Source organism: Sinocyclocheilus grahami, unplaced genomic scaffold (assembly GCF_001515645.1).
Source record: "Sinocyclocheilus grahami isolate Dianchi unplaced genomic scaffold, SAMN03320097.WGS_v1.1 scaffold152.1, whole genome shotgun sequence".
Taxonomy (NCBI): domain Eukaryota; kingdom Metazoa; phylum Chordata; class Actinopteri; order Cypriniformes; family Cyprinidae; genus Sinocyclocheilus; species Sinocyclocheilus grahami.
In genome coordinates, this window is record NW_015505331.1 from 1492947 (window position 1) to 1517335 (window position 24389).

At 37.2% G+C, this 24389-nt stretch overlaps 1 protein-coding gene across 2 annotated transcripts; it reads right to left on the minus strand.

The window, feature by feature from the left end:
• Positions 1-1745: 1745 nt before the first annotated feature.
• Positions 1746-22853, minus strand: LOC107592316 (nuclear receptor ROR-beta-like). 2 transcript variants are annotated; one of them, XM_016281792.1, is made up of 10 exons: positions 22603-22853; positions 7386-7471; positions 6546-6687; positions 5993-6412; positions 5691-5812; positions 4205-4337; positions 3996-4103; positions 3721-3831; positions 3394-3506; positions 1746-3273 (listed from the first exon to the last, which is right to left on the minus strand). In XM_016281792.1, the coding sequence occupies exons 1-10, from the start codon at positions 22607-22609 to the stop codon at positions 3115-3117; spliced, it is 1401 nt and encodes a 466-aa protein (XP_016137278.1). In that variant the 5' UTR covers positions 22610-22853; the 3' UTR covers positions 1746-3114. The 2 variants fall into 2 exon arrangements, with proteins under 2 accessions (XP_016137278.1, XP_016137277.1); XM_016281791.1 differs by lacking the exon at positions 22603-22853 and adding an exon at positions 8968-9069 and having other exon boundaries at positions 1747-3273.
• Between the last annotated feature and the right edge of the window lie 1536 nt (positions 22854-24389).

Genomic DNA, 24389 nt, shown 5'->3' on the forward strand with positions numbered 1-24389 from the left:
GTGCGCGAACAGAATGAACAGGGTGTGTTGTGTTCCGTCAACACCAACCCACAAACATTCAGAGTAAAACGAGCCCGAGCCCAACTCCACCCCCCTCCCCATTGCCACCCTCCATCAGCATCACATAAAACAAAACACAAAAGCCCTAAGGTTTCATTATTATGAACCAGCATGCAAGAGTAACTGAACAATAGGCTATAGGCTAATAATAATATAATTATAATAAAATAAAAACAATCTTAGAATGCAAAGATGACTGTAGTAAATGCTTCCAGTTATTGCTACAGTACCTAACAGTGTTGAACTTCTCAAATAGATACAAATTCCTCTCGCCCTCAATTCACAGTCTAATACAAAAAAAAGCCTTCATCATAACTTTAAAATGATTTCTGACTGAATCCATTTTCTGTAATGAGCATAGAATTAGAGAGCAGCTTAGTTATGCTCTGTATAAATAATCTAACTTACATAGAATCCATTTCATTTCAGGAGATGCTTAATAATTACAACGTTTTAATTTGGAGCACAGGCACCGTTGCTAGTACGCTGCTGCACATTGATATTTACAGAGAGAGAGAGAGAGCTGTTTGCTGGGACGTGCAACAAGCGATGCAGTGCGGCGAGGCCTGTTTCGCAGTCAAGCTTGTTTCACCTCTCAACAATAGGTATACGCTTTACACACACACACAACAAAGCCTTGTCTGGGTAGGTTTTGTATGTGAAGAAACTGCTGTGATTGTATTTTATTCCTAAAAATGTCCATATTTTTTAAAATAGTACTCTCTTTCTATTGAAAACATTAAAAGAGAAGTCCCTGAGATGGGCGGCAAGAAAAATTGCACCCAGAAATGATTGTCTTGAACAGGAAGCTGAAGGAATTGGAAACATTCCCTAAAAAGTTGGGCTGAGAGCATATGGTTCAGTAGGAGGACTTGAACAGGTAGTATGATTGCTTCTCAGCAGACTTCATTTGTGCATGTATTTAATACCAATACCATCTGTAGTTATTAATCCTTCATTGTTAAGTGCTTTCAAGTGCATTTGACAATATAAATGCATCAAGACGTACTAAAAATTCACTGATCGGTTAGAATGTCAACTCCTAGCTAGTGTGTTTCTTTTTTTCCTTCACAAGAAACACATATGGCTTTACATCCTGTGAGTACAGGTCAAGAGAAGGGGAAAAGCGCTCTCAGTATCTCCACCTGGTGGTATGAGATAGTACTTTATAAGATTTACCTTGGATCAAAAGAGTCCAAAACCCAAACTGCCCTTGCAGAACTACTATTTTCCTACAGTGGCTGCATTTTGTTGTTCTATGAAAAGCGCTCTCAGTATCTCCACCTGGTGGTATGAGATAGTACTTTATAAGATTTACCTTGGATCAAGAGTCCAAAACCCAAACTGCCCTTGCAGAACTACTATTTTCCTACAGTGGCTGCATTTTGTTGTTCTATACTGCAATGTGAGTAATCAAAGATGATTGTCATTTACCACTTGCATTAAGATTTTACAAAGCCTTTTAACAGTGGATTTAAGCAAGTTAAGGATGCTCAGCAATTCTGAGTTACAGGAAACTTCTCTGTGGTTGTTTAAGACTAAATCTGCTTTGCTAAAATAGTTTCTTAACCAGCTAAATTTCAAGACAATCACCTAATCAGAACCATATTCCTTTTTTTTTTGTCCCAAATGTAGCAATTTTGTGTTAAAGTAAATAAATAAAATAATAAATACATAAATAAAAGCATGAAAAATAGACATTTCCGTTTATCCACTATAGCATCTTATTTTATAGAGGAATTCCTATTTGATTGTGATCTTTCAGGATTAGTTCCAAATTATGTTTAAAAATTCCAATGGAATTTTGAAAGCATCTTTAAAAATAAGACAATGTTCCAATTGATTGCTTAAATTCCTTGACTGTTTTTTTTGGAATTGATACATTTTTAGTGACTTCAGATATTCATCTTCAACTATGCATATCTAATAAATATCTAAATAAGTTGATGTTCAAATTAAGGATGAGTACTTTACATTTAGCATAAAGTTAAGAATACCACAGACCCAGCATGTAACCACATATTAGACATTATTGCTAAAGTCAGAGAATCTTCTATGAATTTTGTAGAAAAGAGATGAGTTTGACTTCATATCAGTGGCAGTAAATGATCATGTCCTAGCGATTTATGCTATCACAGACAGACGGCTGCAGCTCCACTACACTAGTGCTGTATTAGTTTTGGCAGTGTGGCAGTAAAAACAGCATTTTGAGGCATTTAGAGCAAACGGGATTATAGATTTGAAGCAGTTCTGAGGGCTTTCCATTAAGTCACATTTGACTGGATTGTTTTTAAGCAGTTACAGAAACTGTTATTGCAGCTATGACTGACAAGATGGTAATCGGCCATACAATTTTTGTAAAATATATATCTCTATACTTTTATCAATTATTTTTCCACTTCAAAAATCCTTAGTTGTAGGATTAATGTTGTGGTGCTGTTTAGACATATCTACATAGCCCAGACAAGGCTTTTAAACGTGGCCAAACAAAGTTAGTCCCCCGTTAACCTTATACCAGTTTCAACTTCACATATTATGTACAGGTAAAACTACAAAACAAATACGGAAAATTACATAGACAAGGTAAGGGCCTTTTAGACCACCGTCATATTTAAATTATGACTAAAATATTAACAGAACAAGATTTAATACTGGAATACCGCTTTGTACTAGAGAAATTACTACATTATCATTTTTGAATGCACTCCCCACCATCTCATTTCAATATAACAGTATTTTATATTAAAAAGAGAGCGAGAAGTCAAACAAACAAATGAACTTACCCAATTTAAAGACAGCTTAAATTGTCCAAAAGTCTGTACATTTCTGGTCAAATGGAAGGCGCCTTTTGCTGCTGGCGCATATATACATTCTTATGACTGTACCGGTGAAATTGAGTTGGATTTTTGAAGTGCAGGACATTCCTAGAGTTAAGTTTTTTTTTTTTGTTGTGGCTGCAAAATCTGCGGATGCTGCGACACAGGGTTCATCCTCTGGGACACCTCCGGTTGCTGAATGAAAGACTTTGCGAAGAATGCGTGTGAGCATGTGCGGTCATTTGGGCATGATGCCAGCGGCGTCAGGATTGAAGAGCTCCTTATAGAGGGGGGGAAATAGCATGTTAACCGTCTCTGGGTGGAGCTGCTGGAAGGCCTGAAGCTCCTCTGTGTGGAGAGTGCACAGAGCCGACAGCGTGGGGATCCGGCTAATCAGCTGCAGAAGGAGGTACAGAGGAATAAGGGTCACATGACAAAACAGCAATCTATTTGAGTTATATCAGTCATGTGATTAATTCCTGTTTGAACTATGTCATGGTCACTTGAGACGTCCTACCTTGGCCAGCGCGTCCTCGTCCAGATGGTTCTTTTGCATGATGTGCTGCAGGGCAAAGTAGATTTTCTCTTGTAGCTTCTGCACTTTCCTGGGCTCCATTAACCATGGCCGGTCTAGAAATGCAAGAGAATCATCTATTAATATCTGTTGATGTAAAAGCACTGCAGTAATACTGAGAATTCTCTCTGGTATTATGTGTAGGACTAAGACGGTAATATAAATTAAACATACAAAATTTTTGATTTGGCCACATTAATACTCAATGAACACATCTTTATGTTCCAACTAAGAAGTTGACTACTCGACAGGTTTGAAGTGAGGCCTGACCTGTAGAAATGAGCACTGCTGCAGAAAACAGGGCAATCTCCTCTTCCGTTAGCTGCAGTGAACACAGATTCTTGGCTATGTCAAACACTGCACTGACCAGGTCGTCACAGCCTGCAGGAGGTATATATGTCAGATTAGATGCTTAAATTATCACTAATAATTTAAAATTAATGCAGTTTTATTAACATGATGTTCAGCTATTTTTATATCATGTACATTTTGTAAATGATGCAGAAAATGTCATATAAATGAGAGCGAATAGGAAGTAGTTGTACCTAGAGCTTTAAATATCTGCATGCCTCCATATTTCCCTTCAAACAGAACCGTGTTGTTTAGCGGGTTGAATGCCCGGCACATTCTGACCAGCACTACTTCCAGACAACCTGAGTATGTGAGAAAAGTGTTAAGCAGGCCAATCGTAATCAACGTACAGTAGCAATATGGTATGTATATGCAAAAGAGTTTAGCAGAGACTGTTCCTCACCTGATTTCAGCAGTAATATCTGGTCATTCTGGCAAAGCTCCATGAAGCCAGTGATGCGCTTTGCAAACTCTACCACATACTGAATAGAATGAGTTATCTGTATAGCACACTGCTGCCACAACACGTCCCGTGTCTGAAACACACACACACACACACATACAGACCTCATGGATAAGCTTGTCATCTGTAACTTATTCAGGATAAATGATTGCATGCTTCTGGGAAAGTTTTTTCCTCTGTTAATAATTGCAGTAATTGAATTTTTTTTTGATGCATTGAAATTGATATTTGATATTTTGATATTTTAATTAATATCATTGTTGATAATTGTCATTGTCTAATCACATCCCAAAAAATATTTAAACAAATCACAAATATCACTAAGGTTTAAACATTTGGAGTCTGGACATTTTGTTTTTTAAAGGCTTTATTAAAATAATTGTAAATAATTTTATATTTTTAATATATTTCAAAATGTAATTTATTCCTGGGATGAAAAAGCTGAATTTTTAGAAGCCAGTAGATTTCTTAGTTTTCAATAGATTACTGATCCTTCAGGAATCATTCTAATATGCTGATTTGGTGCTCAATAAACATTTATTCTTATTATTAGTGTATCAATGAAAACTGTGATACATTTTTTTTCAAGATTCTTTGATGAAGAGAAAGTTTTTTTTTAAACTGTGAAAGTCTTAACAAGGACCTTTGATCAATTTAATGTATCCTTGCTGAATAAAAGTATTAATTTCTTTATTAATATTAATTAACTGTAAAACATGGAGGTGAAACAAAACAGTATTTGAGTTGACACAGTTTACAGGAAACTGAATTCAATGTAGATCTTTCTCTTTGTAACGTACACTTTGACTCTTTAATTTACTTTTAAAAAGTAATGATTGCAATTTTCAGTACTCATGAAAAATTGCAACAAAAAAGGCAGAATTTTTAGTTTCCCATTTATGAAACATCCTGACGGAGCACACAGAATACTGAAAATGTGATATCAGCAAATTGCTTTTGTGAGCTCTGCAATTCTCTCCCTGTATAGCGAATCTTCATAGGCACTATTTCAAAGGGCTTCTCGGTAATTACCCATAATCCATTTGACACAGGGAAATGAAGAGGGCTTGTAGTACGTCTGGCACCCTCCCTTATTGTGCTTTGAGTGTTTGTTAGCTAAATCCGTTAGGTCTCTGGCTTTCTCTTTTTCTCTATATCAGTGCGAAAGCTGGATAGGATCAGCTCCAGGGGGCTGAGATACTCTAATGAACTCTGATCTCAAGCGTGCAATCTGACTATGAAGAGGGAACCAAGTACGAGCGAAGAGGAGTTAAAGGGTGAGAGATGAGAGAGTCAGCACCAGGTGTAAAAGCATGTAAATGAATGTACGACTGAGAACCTGGCATTGTGAATGAGATTCAGGGACAGAGGAAGTGTTTAAGCATGTAACCTGAGCTCTTTGCTCATTGAGGGAGTGACCTCGCACCTTGCTTTGGTACATCTTGACCTCTTCATAGGAGTGCGTCTGCCAGGCTAACTGCTGAAGCTCCTCCGCTGTGTACTGACACGTCTCCAGGTGGGACTTTATGATGTTCTGTGCAATTCGGTCTGGTACAGAGAAAAACAGAAATTGTGAAGACAGGAAATGACTGCAGTTGAGTTTTAAATGCAATGCAAGTAAAATCAAATATAGGACCACTATTTCTTGCAACCAAAGTAAATGTGTTCGCTAGAAAGTATTTTAAACATACATACATGAACCATGAACTTGAACACCTAATTCCGTACCTAATTCCCCCATGGACACTCCAGGTGCTAGCTGGCTGTCTTGATAGGAGCCATAGGTGAAAAGGTTGGGATCAGGGGTGAGATCATATATTGGTTCCTGTTTGATCTGCTTCATTCCAGTCATGTCCAGTCCAGACTGATCCGGGCTGGCCTGTGTGGAGTCCATGCCGTAGTAGCCCCCTGGAGCGCCATTCGGCTGACCCTTGGGCATGTCTATGACATGACCATTGGCGTACGTCCCTCCAATTTCATGGTTGAGGGTGCTGAGGCCGTTGGTGAGGCTGGAGGAGTAAACACGGGCGAGGGCCTCCGCTTCGCCCGTCTGTTGCTGCTGCTGCTCCTGCAGCCTCTGCTGGTGTTTCTGAACCTCTGCGTACAAAGAGTCCCTCTGCTTCTTGGACATGCGGCCAAACTTAACAGCTGATATGGAGGAGGGCGAATGAAAATGAATGAGATTAGTGCAGGTTAAAAGTGATCAATAAAATCAATCCAGCTTGTCGACAAGCAGCTGATTATTATGTTTGTTTGTAAGAAAGAATATGATATTACTAACCATCCCGGGACATCCCCAGAGCCAGGCACTTTTGGAGCCGACAGTGCTGGCAGCGGTTGCGGTTCGTTCGGTCAATCAGGCAGTTGCGCTGACGGGGACAGGAGTAGGACGCATTGTTCTGTTGACTGCGCCTGAAAAAACCCTACAGTGGGCACAACAACAGAAAATTTAGATAAGTTACTTGCATAAAAATTATACACTCTTAAAAAAGTAAAAAGAGGTACAAAACTGTCACTAGGGTGACACCCTTTCAAAAGGTACTAATTTGTACACTTTAGGTATTAATATGTACTTTTAAAGTACGAATATGTACCATTTAGAGGTAAATAAGGCACAAAGATGTACCTTTTAACTTTTGTAGGCTACAGCCCCAGTGACAGCTTTGTACTTGTCCATGAGTATGTGCCTGTACTGTCTAGAACAGGGGTAGGCAAGTTCGGTCCTATAGATCCGCTGTCCAACCCTAAAACCCTAATCAAACTCAAACACACACACACACCTGAACAAGCTAATCAATATCTTCAGGATTGCTAAGTCTAAAGGCAGGTGAGTTTTTTTTTTCCAGGGTTGGAGCTGAACTTGCCTACCCCAGGTCTAGAATAAAAAGAGTATATAAATGAAAAAAATATTATTAATATAATTTGTTATCGTTAATCATCCATTCTCTGAAATTAAGTATTAATATTGAACAGTAAATCTGCATTGGATAAGTTTATCTGGTTTTAAGAATGCTTACATAGTTTTCCTGCAAAACAAAATACAATTTTTTTTCATGGATGGCTGGAACACCTGTATGATGACTAAAAAATGCACAGAAGAAAAGGCACATCTTTCACTGACCTTACAGCCTTCACATGTGATAACCCCATAGTGGATGCCTGATGACTTATCTCCACAGATTTTGCATGGTATGACTTCAATTTGGGCTGAAAATAGACAGAAATAAACAAAAATAGAGTTACGTAACCATATGCCTTTGTTTGCTTGATAAGGACTGTGGGATGCACATCAGGGCTCCTCTCAGGTGAGACAATGACCATCTTGATTCTAAGAGTGACTTCGCTTTTAGAACGAACCGAGATGTACCCTTTAAATTTGTGTCAAGACACTTTGACATTTTGTAATCTGTGGGTCTTTGAAGACAAAAAGGGAAACATTAGGCCAGCTGAGAGATGCGAGTCAAAGTCCAAACCCCATGCTGCATTTGTCTCAGGTCCACCAGAATGGGATCTCACCTGTGCTTTTGTCAAAATTTCTGCTTCCATTATCCATTTTAAGCATGATGCTTGAGAGATTTCCGTGATGAAAACAACCTTGCACATGTATAAGGCAAAGGCAGGAGCAAGCTACACACTGAATTACATAACCAGAATATGGCAAGTTGTTTAATGAGGAACCAAATACAAATACATGGCTGAGAGGCTCAGCTCCAACCTTCCCTTCACTTGCACGTATCACTAGGAAATGTAAAAGGAAAGATAAAAGGAGACAGAAAACCTTTGAGAGAGTGAAAGAGAGTGAGGGAAAGGAAGACCGAGAGAGAAACCCATCTCCCTGCTGAGACTGCATACTCACAATAAAGAGATTAGCCACCCAATCTAATCCTAAATTATTTCTACACATGCTTGTTCCCCTGCTCTCAACTGGCTTATCTGATGCAGCAATTCTCAATTAATCTTTCCTCACTCAAACGCAAATTCACATCGGCCTATAATGCCATAAAGAATGTACAAAGAAGAACAAATGCTATATTTCTCTCTTACTATTATGGGCAATTTTATTCTTGTACATTTGCATTTAGATTTTGTTTTCTTTAGGACCAAAGGAACACGCAATTAGTCCAAGCAGCTCGCTAATGAAACAAATGCAACAGCAGTCTCAGATGCGATTCCGATATAGTTTAGAAGTACAGCCAACTGCTAAGTGAGTTCCATGCAAGATCCATCACTCACTCACAAAAAACTTGCCAAAAATGACCACAATATTAATAGTCATATGTCAGTAATGAACATTATGAGCTAAGATTTGACTGCAATATTAGTTTACACATATTTTTCTTTAGATTAAATAACATAACCAAAACGGTTACATTTTTTCATAGATTTTTTTTTTGACAATAATTTTACATTTGAGTTGAGTTTATTTCCATCGCTGCACAGTTTACAGGAAACTGAATTAAAGAATAAGATAATACATAAAAACAAATAAAATCAAGCATTAAGCATTGTTTGTAAAAATGACTTACAAAATGCATAAAGCACAAACGCAATTTTTGTTACCTGCCAAATTCATTATTAAGAGCAGCAGTTTGCTTTAGATAAAAGAGCTAAATGAAATGTTACTGTACTTGTTTGAATGTGAAGTGAACATTTTTAACTGCAAAACAAACTAAGACCCCTTTAAACTTGAAATGTTCTCTTACCTACAATATCTGTCTTCATTTTCAGACAGAAGCACTGCAGATGCAAACGCACACCTGATTCGAGATCGCAGTGTGAAGCTCAGAGGTTTGGAAGTGTGAGTGCATCTCTAGTTGTGTTTGTGTGTGTGCTGCTAATCTGACTGTGAGAATATAAACTCAGAGAGGCTGGCTAGTGTATATATTATACGCTGACCAGTTTGTATATTGTATTCATACTTTGTATATGCATACACATGTTTTATGAATTATATGTGAATATGCGATTTTGTGCAATATTTATTAATATATGAAAGGTTAAATGTACACACATATACTGTGGGCAGTGTAATGGGATTAACACACACACACACACACACACACATACATTAACTAGTGCTGCTTGGTTAAGCTGTGGCTAGTCTGGGCTGTAGTTCTTCCTGTCTCAGTCTAGCACACTAAACTTAAGCCACAGTGTCTGTGGGTTTGGTGGTTATGGGGGTGGGTGTTTGCCCCCAATGACCCTCAGTTACAGGGACCACAAACAAGCGTTTCCAAAGCAATGTCACCTTGAATTGTCTCCCCTGTATGAAATGCGAAGCAGTATGGGCAATTGTAGCTAGAAAAAAAAAAAAAAAAAATACTAGGAAGAAAATTGTAGTGTTCTGCTGGGATAGGTTAAAGGGATAGTTCACCCAAAAATGAAAATTATGTCATTAATTACTCACCCTCATGTCGTTCCAAACCTATAACACCTTTGTTCATCTTCGTAACACAAATTAAGATATTTTTGATGAAATGCGAAACCCTGCATAGACAGAAAGGGAACTACCACGTTCAATGCACAGAAATTTTGTAAGGACATTGTTAAAATAGTCCATGTGACATCAGTGGTCCAACCGTAATTTTATAGAGCTACGAGAATACTTTTTGTGCGCAAAGAATATATATAAGAAATAATGACTTTATTCAACAATTTTTCTCCTCCGTGTCAGTCTCCACCGCCATTCGTCAAAGTACCACGATGCATGCGTGTGTATTCCTCTGCTTGTAAACAAGGCGCAGCGCATGCATGTTCTACTTCAGCAGTATCACACTTATGCGTCGTGGTACTCCCGTGATTGGTGGCGGAGAATGACATGGAAGAGAAGAATCATTGAATAAAGTCATTATTTTTGTTTTCTTTGCGCACAAAAAGTATTCTCATAGATTTCATCAAAAATATCTTCATTTGTGTTTTGAAGCTGAACGAAGGTCTTATAGGTTTGGAACGACGTGAGAGTGAGTAATTCATGATAGAATTTTTGGGTGAACCATCCATTTAATTGTGCAGCCATAGACGAATGGTTGGAAATTATACAACTACAAAAACTACAAAAAATACCTCAGTAAATGTAATACATTATTTACATGTATTTTAATACATTTCAATGTCTTTTTGTCAAATTGATTTACTACATTTGACTATTTTTAATAACAGACAGACAGACTGTTAACTAACTATTAATTATTCTGTAATCACAGCATTTCATCTTGAGGCACTAATATTATCATCTGCGGGGACACAGTAAAACATGTGAAAATAGTTATTCAAAAAGAAAAACTAGCACACCCTGTCCTTGCTTTTAAGGCCACATAATACAGAGTGGTGTTTTCAGCAGTGTAAAATTGCCCTGGTACTTAAATCTTCAGTCTTTGTGCGTGGTAACGAGGACTGTGAGTTCTTCGCGATTGGCCCCAGTCTCTGAACACTGGACCGGTTCCTCTCATGACCCACTTTGACCAGTGCCAGAGCTAAACTGGGTCAAACGAGCATTGAGACCTGAACCTGTTGTGAACACATTCATACAAAAAACGGTGTTGTAAATAACTCTGTCAACCTTAAACTGCACACAACAGGCATGAAGTTATTTATAGCCCTTTAAAAGCAGGGCGCTAGCTCTCTAGGCCATGGCAGTATTGACCATCGATAAAATATGCCATGCTGCATGTGTTTATGTTGTGTTAGAATCAGTTTAGTTACTATCAAGCCAAAATTTGAATCTACGAATGTATTACAGATGAAAGTTGAGAAATGTTCAGTTTATGTATGTTTAAATGGTTTGTGGGTTGAGTATGAGTGTGTTTTGGTCTGAATTAATATATTGAATGTCTGTTTGTGTGAGAATGGCCACAGGGCCTGTGTGTGTAGACCTGTCATATGAAATAAGGAGACGTCCGTGTCTGTGTCACTGTTGCCAAGACGACCACAGCCTCCCCGGGTTTGTGGGTAGGAGGCCTGTATAGTCTGCCTGTCAGAGCAATCATCCACACCACCATAAGATTCCAACAGGACATGATGTCATCGCCATCCCTACCAATACAACGACGCTGCACATTTGTCATTGTGGTACCTATACTGTTTTGTCTTCCTTAAGGGATTAAAAACCTAAAAGGACGAGATGAAATATGTAAATAGAAAAACCTAGAGGGATGTTAGCGACGGATTTAACTACCTCTTTAGATTTGTAACATCTTAGTGTTGCTAAAACCATAACAGATTTGCAAATTCGTTTTCTTTTTAACTACCCCAAGACGTGTGCATTTTGCATCTGTCAAAAAGCATCAGTGCAGAACCAAGGAATCAGAATTAGTGTACGTGTTATACATTCATAAACAATGCTATTATTGAACAAAAACAAGCATGTGGTTGTTCTCGCAGGCTCCTTGCCCCTGTCCGCTGTTACGCATAAGGGTTAGGCCTATCAGAGGGTTACGTAAGAGAGGGAGTGCAGTGCTGGCGATTCCATGGTTAAGAGGAGCTCAGCTCTGCAGGCTTAGCTGAGGACAGACTGGAGCTGCGGAATACTGCACATGCTAGTCTCACAGTTAGCGACAGCAGCTTAGCACACACAAGTTACTGAGTGGGAACAAAACAAAAATGTTTTCTGTGTATATTGCATGTATAATGTTCATACTGCACATATGAGAGTGTGTTATTTAAGGAATAGTTTACCCAATGAAAGTTCTGCCATTATTTACTCACACTCATTATCTAAAACGTACAATGGTCTTATGTACACGTATGTAAAATAACAAAAAAAGCACTATAACAGTAGCATAAATGTAGTCCATATGGGATGCAAATAATTAATTAATGATCAAATAATTGCCATTAATAATTTAAATGATAACACTTTTGAGATGCATGTGGTTCATATGCAACACACAAGTTTCTAAGCAATTAAATTGGTTAAGAAAGTGGTTGTCAAGAAACATGACAATAACTTAGCAGCACCCCCATATCGGGTTTAAGAGTTTAAGGTTAACGATTAAATGATTATGGTCGATCATGGAAATGTATGTAAATTGACATCCATATATTCAAGAACTCTGAAGACATATGATAATGATAATGAAATTTTAACCAAAATCTTTTATCTTCACTCATAGGTAATTTCCTGTTTAAACAATAATTTTGTATGGTTTCAGTTGATGCTTTTATGATATTTTGGTGCTTTTTTGTAATTGTGGAGCTTGACAACCTTATTCCCTTTCATTATATGGAGAAGAGTGGTCAGGATGTTCTTCAAATATAACATTTTTACTCTATGTCCAACAGAAGAAAGTAAGTAAATAAGTAGTTCCCTCTCTCTCTAAATAGTTCTTTAATTAGCTTCATTAAAGTGGATATGAGCACCCCTGCAACTTAAATTATTATACCACTTGCACACCCGTACACGCTGGAGAACACCAATAAATATTTGCAGTCTGGGTGACAGATGTGTACCAACACGGCCCACAATGCAATAATTTTGTAATTCATAATTTAAATGATAATATCATCACTTGTGCTCTCTCCTGAAGATGTGATGGATGTATAACTTCAGAGTAATGCACCAACAGCTTCCTTCTGATTTCTGTCTGTATTTTTTGTGTATTAGTTAGAGATGGTGATGATGATGATACTTGGCAGTTGCCTCAATGATACCCATAAACCTTGTTTGCAGCATTCCTTCAGGTGAATGTACTGATAATGTCGGCGTCTTTTAATTTTAGCCTGCAGATGGAAGGCCATTTGAAGTCTTTGTTGTAAATCTTGCCTGTACGCATATGATAAGGTGTTGTTTTGTCATCTGGCATCTGGCCCAATGATATTCCAAAGCCTTGTTGGGATATGCTAAACAGTGATACTAATACATCGTGTAGGTGGGAGATTATCTTCAGCACTCACTCTTGTGAGCATGTCAACAATCCATGTTTCTATAATACAGACAAATATTAGAGGATGCAATCATACTCAAAATGCTTGATATTGTCCATCCCAGACAAATGTGCATGCGTTTTTGAAGGTCTAGGAGTGAGCTGGGGTGAGAGGGTCGTGTAATGGCAGCTTGTCATCATTAGGTGGCACATTGTCCAGATTGACAGTGGCCTAAAGGGTGGTGGTTGCAGAGGGGCAGCCTGCGACAGCATGTGGTGTTCATCCATGTTTTACATCATTTCCTTCAGGGAAGGACTCTGAGATGAAGGCCCTGGGCACGTACTAAACAGCTTTCCCTGTCAGCAACATTAGCATTCTGATTCAACATTGATCCCACTGTGTATTGCTAAGAAAATAATTAGGACAATTCCACAGGGAAATCCACTTTTAATCCACTTTTTCACCACTCAGTCCTTTAAAATATTTAGATGCGTGTATCTGACCACCTGCATTATCTTTACTTAAAAAGCATCTTAAATCTTCAAGTTTCCAAGAGACCAGCTTCTGTACATGCAGAACTACCCACTCCATCCGTATGAAACTCCTACAGCATAACTAATCTTCCGGACAGTCTCTTGGCTTATTGATATAATCCTTGACATGGAATCCTTAGCATTTGGGTTCTAGTAAATCATGTAAATGAGCTAATTATTAGCATATATTGTTTTGAAACCCAGGTTTGTTTAATGATCCATCAAAATGCATTTGCTCTGTGTGTCCTTGCTTAGCAAAGAAATAAGGCTCTTTTATTCTGTTAATTTTTTTCTGTCCCAGCACATCTATTTAGCACATTGACATACATTAAAATTAATTTTAAAATGAATGTTTATAGACTAACATATAGTAATTGTCACGTGTTGGTTTCTGTTTAGTTCCTGTTTGCCCCTATTTGGTTCATTTCCTGTTCATTTAGTTAATCATCATTCATTAGTTTCCACCTGTGTTGTATTAATCATCTCGTTTGCTCCTTAGTTGCCTGCCCTTTATAAGCCCTCAGTTTCTGTCATTCCTTTGTCCTGGATTAATGTTATTTTTCAATGGTTTATGTGGTTGATGCTGATTAAAAATACTCCTTTACGCCTACTCCTTTGTCGTGCGCTCACTACAACCACAACCCCGTGACAGAAATTGTGTATTGCGAGTACATTTCAGGTCCTTTTGGTGAAGTCATCTGCACTACATGCTTGCACGGAAGACCTTTTTAGTCTGCTGTGTGTAACGTTGTGCTTTCTATGCTAGTATAGTCTAATTTTATCACTGACCTTCAGATACATATTTGACAGCCTCGTTTATGTTATGTCAAACAAAGATGTTTGCATTATAAGTATATATAACTTTACCCCACATGGTTATTATAGTTAACGGAAACTAAACCTAAAACCATTAAAAAAAAAAATTTTTGTTACTTGAAATAAAATAAACATTGAACTAAAATATACTATATAAAAAAACTTCATAACACTTTAGTATAGGGACCAATTCTCACTATTAACAAGTTGCTTATTAGCATGCTTATTATTAACATACTGGCTGTTTTTTTAGTACTTATAAAGCACATATTCTGCACGACCATATTCTACATCCCTAATTCTACCCAATACCTAAACTTAACAACTACATTACTAACTATTAATAAGCAGCAAATTAGGAGTTTATTGAGGCAAAAGTCGTAGTTAATGGTTTGTTAATAGTGAAAATTGGACCTTAAAATAAAGTATGATCAAAAACTTATTTTAATTAAGCTAGCTGCAAAGGCAATATATATATTTTTTTCATTTAGTGTAGACATATAAAAAAATGATATGGCAAAAACACAAAACAAAACTTGTAAAACTAACTACAGTTACAATGAAAATAAAAATAAGTGTATTTAAATGATTTTTAAATTAATAATAAAAACTATAATAGTATCTTAATTATGCTAAAATAATACTAACATTGGCTGTCTATGCATCTCTATACATTTTTGAATGAAAGAGTAGACTATTAGAAAGTGCTCCCTACTGTATGTGCCACAGTTTGCTGGGATTTTATCTCTAGTGCAGAATATGTATTTGTTGATGAGGCTGCAGGCATTTCCCCATTGGCCTGCCATCAGCTGTGCCAGACTCGGGCATCTTTGATCTGAGATGTGGTTGGCCGCCTCAATGAGGCTACAGAAGGGGACACACTGGCACACATCCAACATCTGAAGTATATAAAACAACATACATCTGAAATTACAGAACACTATGCTACATAATGTGTGTTCAACCAGTCACTGTATACTGCAATACTGAAGCTCATTATTGCAAATCATTATTGTAACATATTTGTTCAAGATAAATTATTAGGAAAATATACCAGTAAAACATATACACTACCGTTCAAATGTTTTTGAATGTTTTTAAAAGTCTCTTATCCTCGGTAAGGCTGCAATCATTAGATTTTTTTTTTTTAATGTAATATTGTAAATTATTATTATAATTTAAACTAATTGTTTTCTATTTTAATATCTTTTAAAATGTAATATAAAAGCTAAATTTTTATCTGTCTTTATCTTTACTACAGCCTTTAGTGTCACATGATCCTTCAGAAATCACTCTAATATGCTGAATGGTATACTTTTTGATCTGTAGTTTGTTTATATTTCCGTGTATGTCCTTGGTAGACATCAGGAAAATTAAGGCAAACATTTTTTTAAATTAATTAATTAATTTATGTATGTATTTATTGATTTATTGCTTTAAGAAATTTCACACTGTAACAATAATGACAGAAATACAAATTTAAATTAGTGCTTATACTGTATTCAAAAGACGTTAAATTCAACTCAATTCAAATGAATCAAAATTAGAGTTTCTATTTTAATATCTTTTAAAATGTAATATAAAAGCTAAATTTTTATCTGTCTTTATCTTTACTACAGCCTTTAGTGTCACATGATCCTTCAGAAATCACTCTAATATGCTGAATGGTATACTTTTTGATCTGTAGTTTGTTTATATTTCCGTGTATGTCCTTGGTAGACATCAGGAAAATTAAGGCAAACATTTTTTTAAATTAATTAATTAATTTATGTATGTATTTATGTATTTATTGATTTATTGCTTTAAGAAATTTCACACTGTAACAATAATGACAGAAATACAAATTTAAATTAGTGCTTATACTGTATTCAAAAGACGTTAAATTCAACTCAATTCAAATGAATCAAAATTAGAATTTTTCGTCATTTTGTCAACTCAGCTTCCACTAAACATGAAAGAACCAAGAAACCAACTTTGCACACAGGTTCTCAAACATGATTAATAATAGAGATGAATTTACATAAAATTTTAATTCTGATTCTTTCTTACACATTGTGTGTAAACAGTCTTTTAAATACTGTCTAATATTTTATATTAGCATGCTTTGGGGGCAATTTGTAATACAGAAAAAAATTCTAATGATGCAATAACTTGGCAAAGCTTCATAGCAATATCTAACATTTTATTGGAATATTGTTTTGTTTTTAGCCTATTCGCCTGTTGTGTCTCCCTAAGAGGTGAATAACACATGCACTAATACAGTGAGTTAAAGCAGTCGAGAAAGAACCCCTACTAGCAAGCAACACAGAGACTCCCGTTACCAGACATGATTTTATCACTGTCAGTGTGAACTGTTGCATCTTTTATCTCAAAGAAATTCACAAAATTGAACTGGTGGAACCCAGAAAAAAGAAGCACAATTAAGAAACGGTGTGAAAGTCCGTTCTGATACTGTGGGGTGTAACCATTTACTAGGCACAAAGGAACTCACACTCCATCATTCTGACCTTCATGACCTGCCCGCTCTCCACCAACACAACCTCATTGACCTCATCAACCTTTGAACTTTCCTTTAAGACACTGCCTGTGTGTATGTCTGCGTGTGCAAAGCTGGAATGAATAAGTTCAAGTGTTTTCACTATGATAAGCAATCAGCAAGACGTGACACAAAATGCTTTATTACAGTCTCAGAGAATATATATTAACCTACTGGTTATTTGTATGCATAGTGAACATACTGCATCTTATTACTTATTTTGATAAGTGTTTATAGGTTGTTTCTAGCTGAAAGCGAGAGTATACTGGCGCACACAGAGGCTTCATAGAGCGAGGTCTGTCACTGTGACCCAATGAGTTATGTGTGTGTTTGTATGTATGTGTTAACTCTTAAAGTGGGTTAGTAAGTCACTCAGCCTAAGGGAGGCATAGCCGTGTCATATCTGGGTGTTTGGACAGTGTCCTCTCTCGCTCTTCCCTCTTCAGAATTACATAATCCTACATGATTGGTCAAAGGACGTATATATGGATGCACTGTAATGCTGAAGAAGGAGGTCATTAAATTGAATCTATTAGAAGGCATACACTGTGAAAAATGTTTTGTTGGGTAACTTTAAAAATGGCTTCATGTGGTATTTTTAAATTAAAAGATGTTATTCAAAAATAGCAAAAGTGATATTCTCTTTCGAATTATAATATTAATATTTGATAAAACCCATGGTTAATTATTTTAATTGAACATTTGAATTGAATTGGCATGCATCTGATTTCTATATTTTTAAAATATCTGTACTAATATGTTTATTGGTTTGGGATAACGCAATTTTTTAAAAAATATTACGTGGCATGGAAACATCTGGTGCTTTGAGCAGTTAAATATAGATTTATAGTTATAGTTATAAATTGGCCTGCTATTAATCAAAATGCCTGTTCTCTAAATGTTGATATACCGTAGAGTATGTGTGTGTGTGTGTGTGTGTGTGTGTTCTGCATGCCTCTTTACGGCTTTCCTCTCAGGACGGGATGGTAATAGCTCGCCTTAGGCCACAATTTAATTCCATGTAAAGAGGGCCCCCACACACCAACACCACACAGGGGAGAGAGAGAGAGAGAGAGAGAGAGAGAGAGAGAGAGAGAGAGAGAGAGAGAGAGAGAGAGAGAGAGAGAGAGAGAGAGAGTTAGTTCTACTCTAGATCCGATTTCTGTGTTACATAACTATGTGTTTTAATTCTTTCTAAAGCATAAAACAAAGTTTCTCTTTCCTCTGTGCCTGCAGTGGAACAGTAAGCCTTTCAGCAGAAAGTTACTTTCTGGACACTATACATATCACACTGAATCCGACTTTTGGACAAAACTAGCATTAATTTATAAACCTTACAAACAAAAATGACCATGTTCAGCATGCAACATCATTGTCATGTTTGAGAATGGTCTCCGTTGATGTCAGCTCCCCAGACCCCTCCTGCACCATATCAAAAGCCCCAGGTGCCACTTTCCAAAGCACACATTACTGAATGAATGAACACCTAGTGAAGGGTGAGACCAGTCAAAAAGAACTAATAAATCCGACACGCAGCAAAGCAGAGAAAACATGCAGAAATGCCACTGCTGCAATACCACAGAGAGGGCAAAATGCAAACATAAAAAGGATATGTTTAGCCTTACAGTTCAGCCTCTCTCAGAGCTGCTCTCTCATGCACACGCAACCATCTCAAACAAGGGCTCAGCAAACAGATGACATACTCTAGTCCACACATTCCCAGCCGATACTCAAGATGCGTTTACAAAAACACTACAGGGGACAAAAGCCGACACGCTCACACGCAGAAAGAGATGTCAAGTCATCTGGTTGACGTTATGTGGTCAGCTAGAAGGTAAACTCAGATCTCAGTATGTAGGCAATTACGCTGCATCCAGAATTTATTATTTAAAGTGTAAAGGCCCGTAAAACTGAGTGTAGAATAAAGAACGCAATATACTAAATGGATTAGATTTGTGCTGGCTGTGCAACTCTTTTTCTGCCTCACTTTAGGGGATTACATCTCTTGGTTTTCTTTGTGTAATCTTTCACAGGTTACGTAAGTACAAGCCATTAGTCAGCAAAGCAAAAAGGAAAAAACTAGCAGCTACAACAAACAACTGACCAGATGATATTAGTAGCATTACAAACCTAGGTTTCAAATTGAAAGATCGGATAGGCCCTGCCTTGCAATTTCATGGTTATATCTATATCAAGACTTTATTGTCTTTTTAATTCATTGATCACACCAGATGTAGCCGTAGCGGCTGGTTATTGCTAGTTTTACCAAGTTATTGTTGGCCTACTGCCTGGTTAGAGACTTGCAATGCGTAATCCATGTCTGCTATGTGGTAATTTGTATGGTGTCAAACAAACAATACTGTGTTTATTGATCCGTTCCTGAACTTCAATGTAGAAAACACACTTGTTTGAACAAAAACCAACACTTTGGTAAGCAATATATTTACACACATACATTGATGGGACAAAAGATTTGTCAAATGGATCCTCTACTTTACACAGCTATAATATATATACACACGGTTTACAGTTTACAGTAGGAATAAAGCTCATGGTTGAGCAGGCCATGTATATTGATCCTGCTCTTCTACGAGCTGAGCCACGCAACATCAAGCAGGTCGATGGAGAGATGGCCTCTCACTCTGGAAGCCAATGTGATGCTAAAAGCTATTGGCATTGGGAGTTCATGCGTTACTGTCTCTCTTTGTGTCTGTGGCAGCAAAGACTAAAATGAGCATGGACAAAGCAATGCAGCTCAGAGGCATTTGTGGAAATTATGGCCAGATATGAAGTAAACACAGGCCAGATATGTTTCTTTGCTGTTCTTTAAAGTCAAACAACTAAAACAGCAATCAAGATATGTGTTGTGTTGTGTTGTACATGTGTGTGCGTACAAACGCAGTTTGAACGTGATCTGCGTGTGACAGAGTTGTGGGAAAACTAACACCAGCCCTGAAGCAGCACTGTGCACTGTAATGGAGAAGAAAAGGTTTGGAGTGGATGCAGAGCTAGAGTTACTAGATTGGGTACCACAGTCCATCAGATATATGCATTGGAAAACACTGCAAGTTCATCTCTGATCAATGAAGCAACCTGATAAATGTTTTAACCAATAGCGCACATCTATGTGAACACAAAATAACACCCTAAAACACACAACAAACTAACTAGTGCATTAGTGATGTTAGGTACCAAAAAAAAAATAATTTGTATAATTTTCTACCTCTTATAAAAATATTTTTTGTACAATGGATATTTAATAAAAAAGATGAAAGATTTAGGCTATTTAATTTTTCTCATTATATCGACTAAAATGTTTCTCTGACGTCGGACCACACAAAATGAAGCGTAAATATAAAAAGCACAAATTATGATAATAATAAGATAAACTAATTAAAACAAATAATAGCAATTGTTTCCGTCCTGTCACTGACATTTAAAAGAAGTAGACAGTAATCTAGTCTAAAAATTCTATATTTGGTTCTCTAAAAATATATCCTATTTCTAAAAATGATGTCCATGCAAACCTCAAAAGTAACTGGACATTTTACAAGATTGTATGTAGATTGCATGTTTCATTGTTATTTGCAAACATGAGTCCCGTGCTATAGGCACAGTGTCAGTGTCAGAGAGTCGGGCTCGGTGAGAGGCCCCTGATACTGACGTGATTCATTCTGACACGGTCCTCTGGGGCACAGAAAGAGAAGCAGAGAGGTGCTTTGGGGGCGTGTATAGGTTGTGACACAGAGATGGAGAACTGAGTTTTTGGGGTTTCCCAGGTCATGCGCACTAAACTTATTTCTTTGCAAAGAAGAAGCAAAAAAAAAAATAGCTGCCTAGAAACTTACAGATTATAGATACTTGTGAAAAGTCGGCATATATATATATATATCAGAATGTGTTGTTTCGTGTATTGCCATGCGCATGCATTGTGTGCTGTATTTGTATGTCCATGCAAACCTCAAAAGTAACTGGACATTTTACAAGATTGTATGTAGATTGCATGTTTCATTGTTATTTGCAAACATGAGTCCCGTGCTATAGGCACAGTGTCAGTGTCAGAGAGTCGGGCTCGGTGAGAGGCCCCTGATACTGACGTGATTCATTCTGACACGGTCCTCTGGGGCACAGAAAGAGAAGCAGAGAGGTGCTTTGGGGGCGTGTATAGGTTGTGACACAGAGATGGAGAACTGAGTTTTTGGGGTTTCCCAGGTCATGCGCACTAAACTTATTTCTTTGCAAAGAAGAAGCAAAAAAAAAAAATAGCTGCCTAGAAACTTACAGATTATAGATACTTGTGAAAAGTCGGCATATATATATATATATCAGAATGTGTTGTTTCGTGTATTGCCATGCGCGTGCATTGTGTGCTGTATTTGTTTAAATATTTTACTATGAATCGAAAACTATCGAAACCAAAACAGCAGAAGATTGGTTACAATATACATGTATTTGAACCAATCAGTTGTCAATCAGAAAAAATCTTTTAATCCATATTTTAATTAGCAGTTCAACATCTTTAATTTGTTTTGTCTAATTATCTAAATACATATTTCAATGCAATGATAAAGACCTGGCCATGAACTGTAAATGTTGTACATGAACATGATTTTATACATTCTTAAATTCTTAGAAAAGGCAGGCTTATATCTATTTCAAAATATCATCCACAGTCTAAAATAGGAATTTAAATATCTTTGAAGTATTTTAGTAAATAAGTCAGAGCATTAGTATGTTGCACTTGAACCATGAACTACGACACTGAAGTATTCTGTCTTTATTCAAATGAAATACAAGCCACATTCTTCTGTCCTTTTTACACTTTATAATTGAAATATATCATTTTACATTTTTTTAGGAAAAAGTCTCCAAACACTTCTACTTTCGTTAATTCCATTTTTTTTACAGGTGTAACTGCAAAGAGGCCGAAAAGCGTGTGTGATCTCGGCTCGACGCTTTCAGCGCGCAGCGCGCAGCGCGCAGCGGCGAGTGACTGACGGAAATGGGTCAGTAGAACGCACGACACTAACTCCACTTTACCCACGCCGTGGTGGTCTGCTTTAAAACACTTCCCACATCACTTAAAATATAACACGAATAAGTTTTGATGCAGCTGTTTCCCCTGCTAATCTGTTCATCTGTAACAGTCTAGAAAGAAGCTGCAATTACTCACACGCACATAGGCTAAATTCAATTAAAAGCCCAAGACAACGCATTTACCGTGTTAAGTCTTCATAGGCTACAAATAAATAAATAAATAAAATGCAATCTTTAGGAAAGTTGGAGTGAAGTTGTCTCAGATGAACTGTCGCGTGCACTCATTCAACACGAGACTCTCTGGGGTTCTAAATCATAAAAAAAAAAAAAAGACCAAAAACAGACTTTTTAAAAATCTATATACACGTTAATCTGACAGATTTCTGTATCATAGACCAGAAATCGAACCCCCTCACGTCAGTATGACTTTATGAAACAGACAGCAGCACCAGGGATGATGGACAAACTGTGCGGACAGAACTCTGGGATGAGAATAAAAAGACACTCTATACTTCATTATTCAAATGAGCTGTCACAAACAGTTGTATTCCTACCTCGCATAGTGGTGGCGACTCGCTCCCGAACGCGTCAGTCATGAAGAAACAAACATAAACCAGAGTAAAAAACACACAAACAAAATCCTAGGTGGTGAAGTTTGGTCTCGTCAAAGTCAAAGTCTACTGTGCAAAACCATTCCAGGTGCGTGAAGCGGTGCTCGGACTCTTCAGTTGTGCGGGAAGGCAAGCATGCGGGGTTTCACATGACATCTGCGAGCGCATATACCCAACGGAGGTTTTCACTGCCTCCGTGAGCGCACGGGAGAGCAGGCGCACGGCAGCCCGGATTGGACTGACACTTTTCGCTCCGCCCACTTTCTAGCGTCTTCAGCGACATTAAGCAGAGACGCACACTGTGCGGTCTGCGCGTACGCGAGCGCGACGCGGATCACGAGTTCGCACACACATATTTTTATTCATTATCGAAAGAAACTATTTAAAATCCTTCTTCTCGTACCTATCACCTTATTAGCCTTCTTGTTTGTTTTCCCCCCGTTAATAGACTGCTTTTACAATTATATAATTAGTAGTAGTAGAAGCAATTATTATTGGTAGTTTGTCTGAATGATCCAGATGAACTGAGTTGCACTGCTTGGGGAGTAAAAATGTGTGGATACTTTTTTAAAATTGTATTTAAAAATGTATTATAGTTTCAAACAAACTTTCAAAATCTGTATGGCACAATAAGGCTATATAAAACACAACTTGTTGTGAAATTTATATTTGATGTTTTAGAAATTTTACCTACTAGAGAGACCAAATTGCCTTTAAAGACACAATATCCCATTCCTTCCCACAAACACTTTGGCTAATTTAGAAATATATATATATAAATATTTTTTAGTTTTGTTTTGTTTTTATTCCCAGTGTGCAATGTATCAGGTGCCAAATCAGACAACAGCAGTAGTAGTATTCAAGTAGTAAAAAAAAAAATCTGATCATTACAGTTTTCTCTATGGCACAAAAAGTAAATACATTTTAAAAAAATTATATATTTTTTAAATTGCATAATATGGTTTCATATTTTTATACATTTGGTTGATGAATAAATAATTATACTTCGTTAAATCCCCCTCATCTATAGCCATCCATTTAAACAGCAAATAGGAGAGTGTGAAATTGCCCACTGCCTGTGTCTGTAGGGGGGATGTGGAGACAGAGACTGAGCTACAGACCCATCCAGGGAAAGGCAGAGACTAGCTGCCCAGAGCGCATCACCACTGACCTACATTTCTCCCCACCCCCTTTTTTATTTTCCATTTCCCCTGTATGAACAAACTCATAATTGTGATGTAATGACAAAAAACAAGCATGACAATAAAGCCAGACCAGTCCATTGGATATTGTAAGGCGCTGTCTTGGAGTAACAGCACTGTTGTTGAACAAAAAGCTTTTTCTGGCTATTCAGGAAAGGCCTGAGTGTTGCAAAAAGAAATACATGTAACCTGTGAAGTGGAATAGATAGGCTATAGTGCGTGTAACCTTTATGAAATCAACTTGCAACATTTCCAATATTTTTATTTGACAAAGTTTATCATAAACAGAATTAAAAGTCATTCTGACTTACAATCAAAATTTGAACCAAACAGATATATTTTTTTCAGGGCTGCAGATTTACAGCAGAACTAGAGGAATATGTTAATTATCCAAAGACGAATGCAGCCATATGGTGCCTGAAAACTAGTCAAAGTAAACATATTTGGCACTGCACAAAGGCTTAAGAAAGAGCTTGTTGTGCAAAGTGTGTATTCTCTTCTATTCGTTTGCATTGGTATACTGCTGTC

Coding starts and splice junctions, on each gene's coding strand:
- LOC107592316 (XM_016281791.1), bottom strand. Junction 6,413..6,545: donor TCTGGGGATGTCCCGGGATG/GTTAGTAATATC, acceptor CCTCCATATCAG/CTGTTAAGTTTGGCCGCATG. Junction 5,813..5,992: donor AGTGTCCATGGGGGAATTAG/GTACGGAATTAG, acceptor TCTCTGTACCAG/ACCGAATTGCACAGAACATC.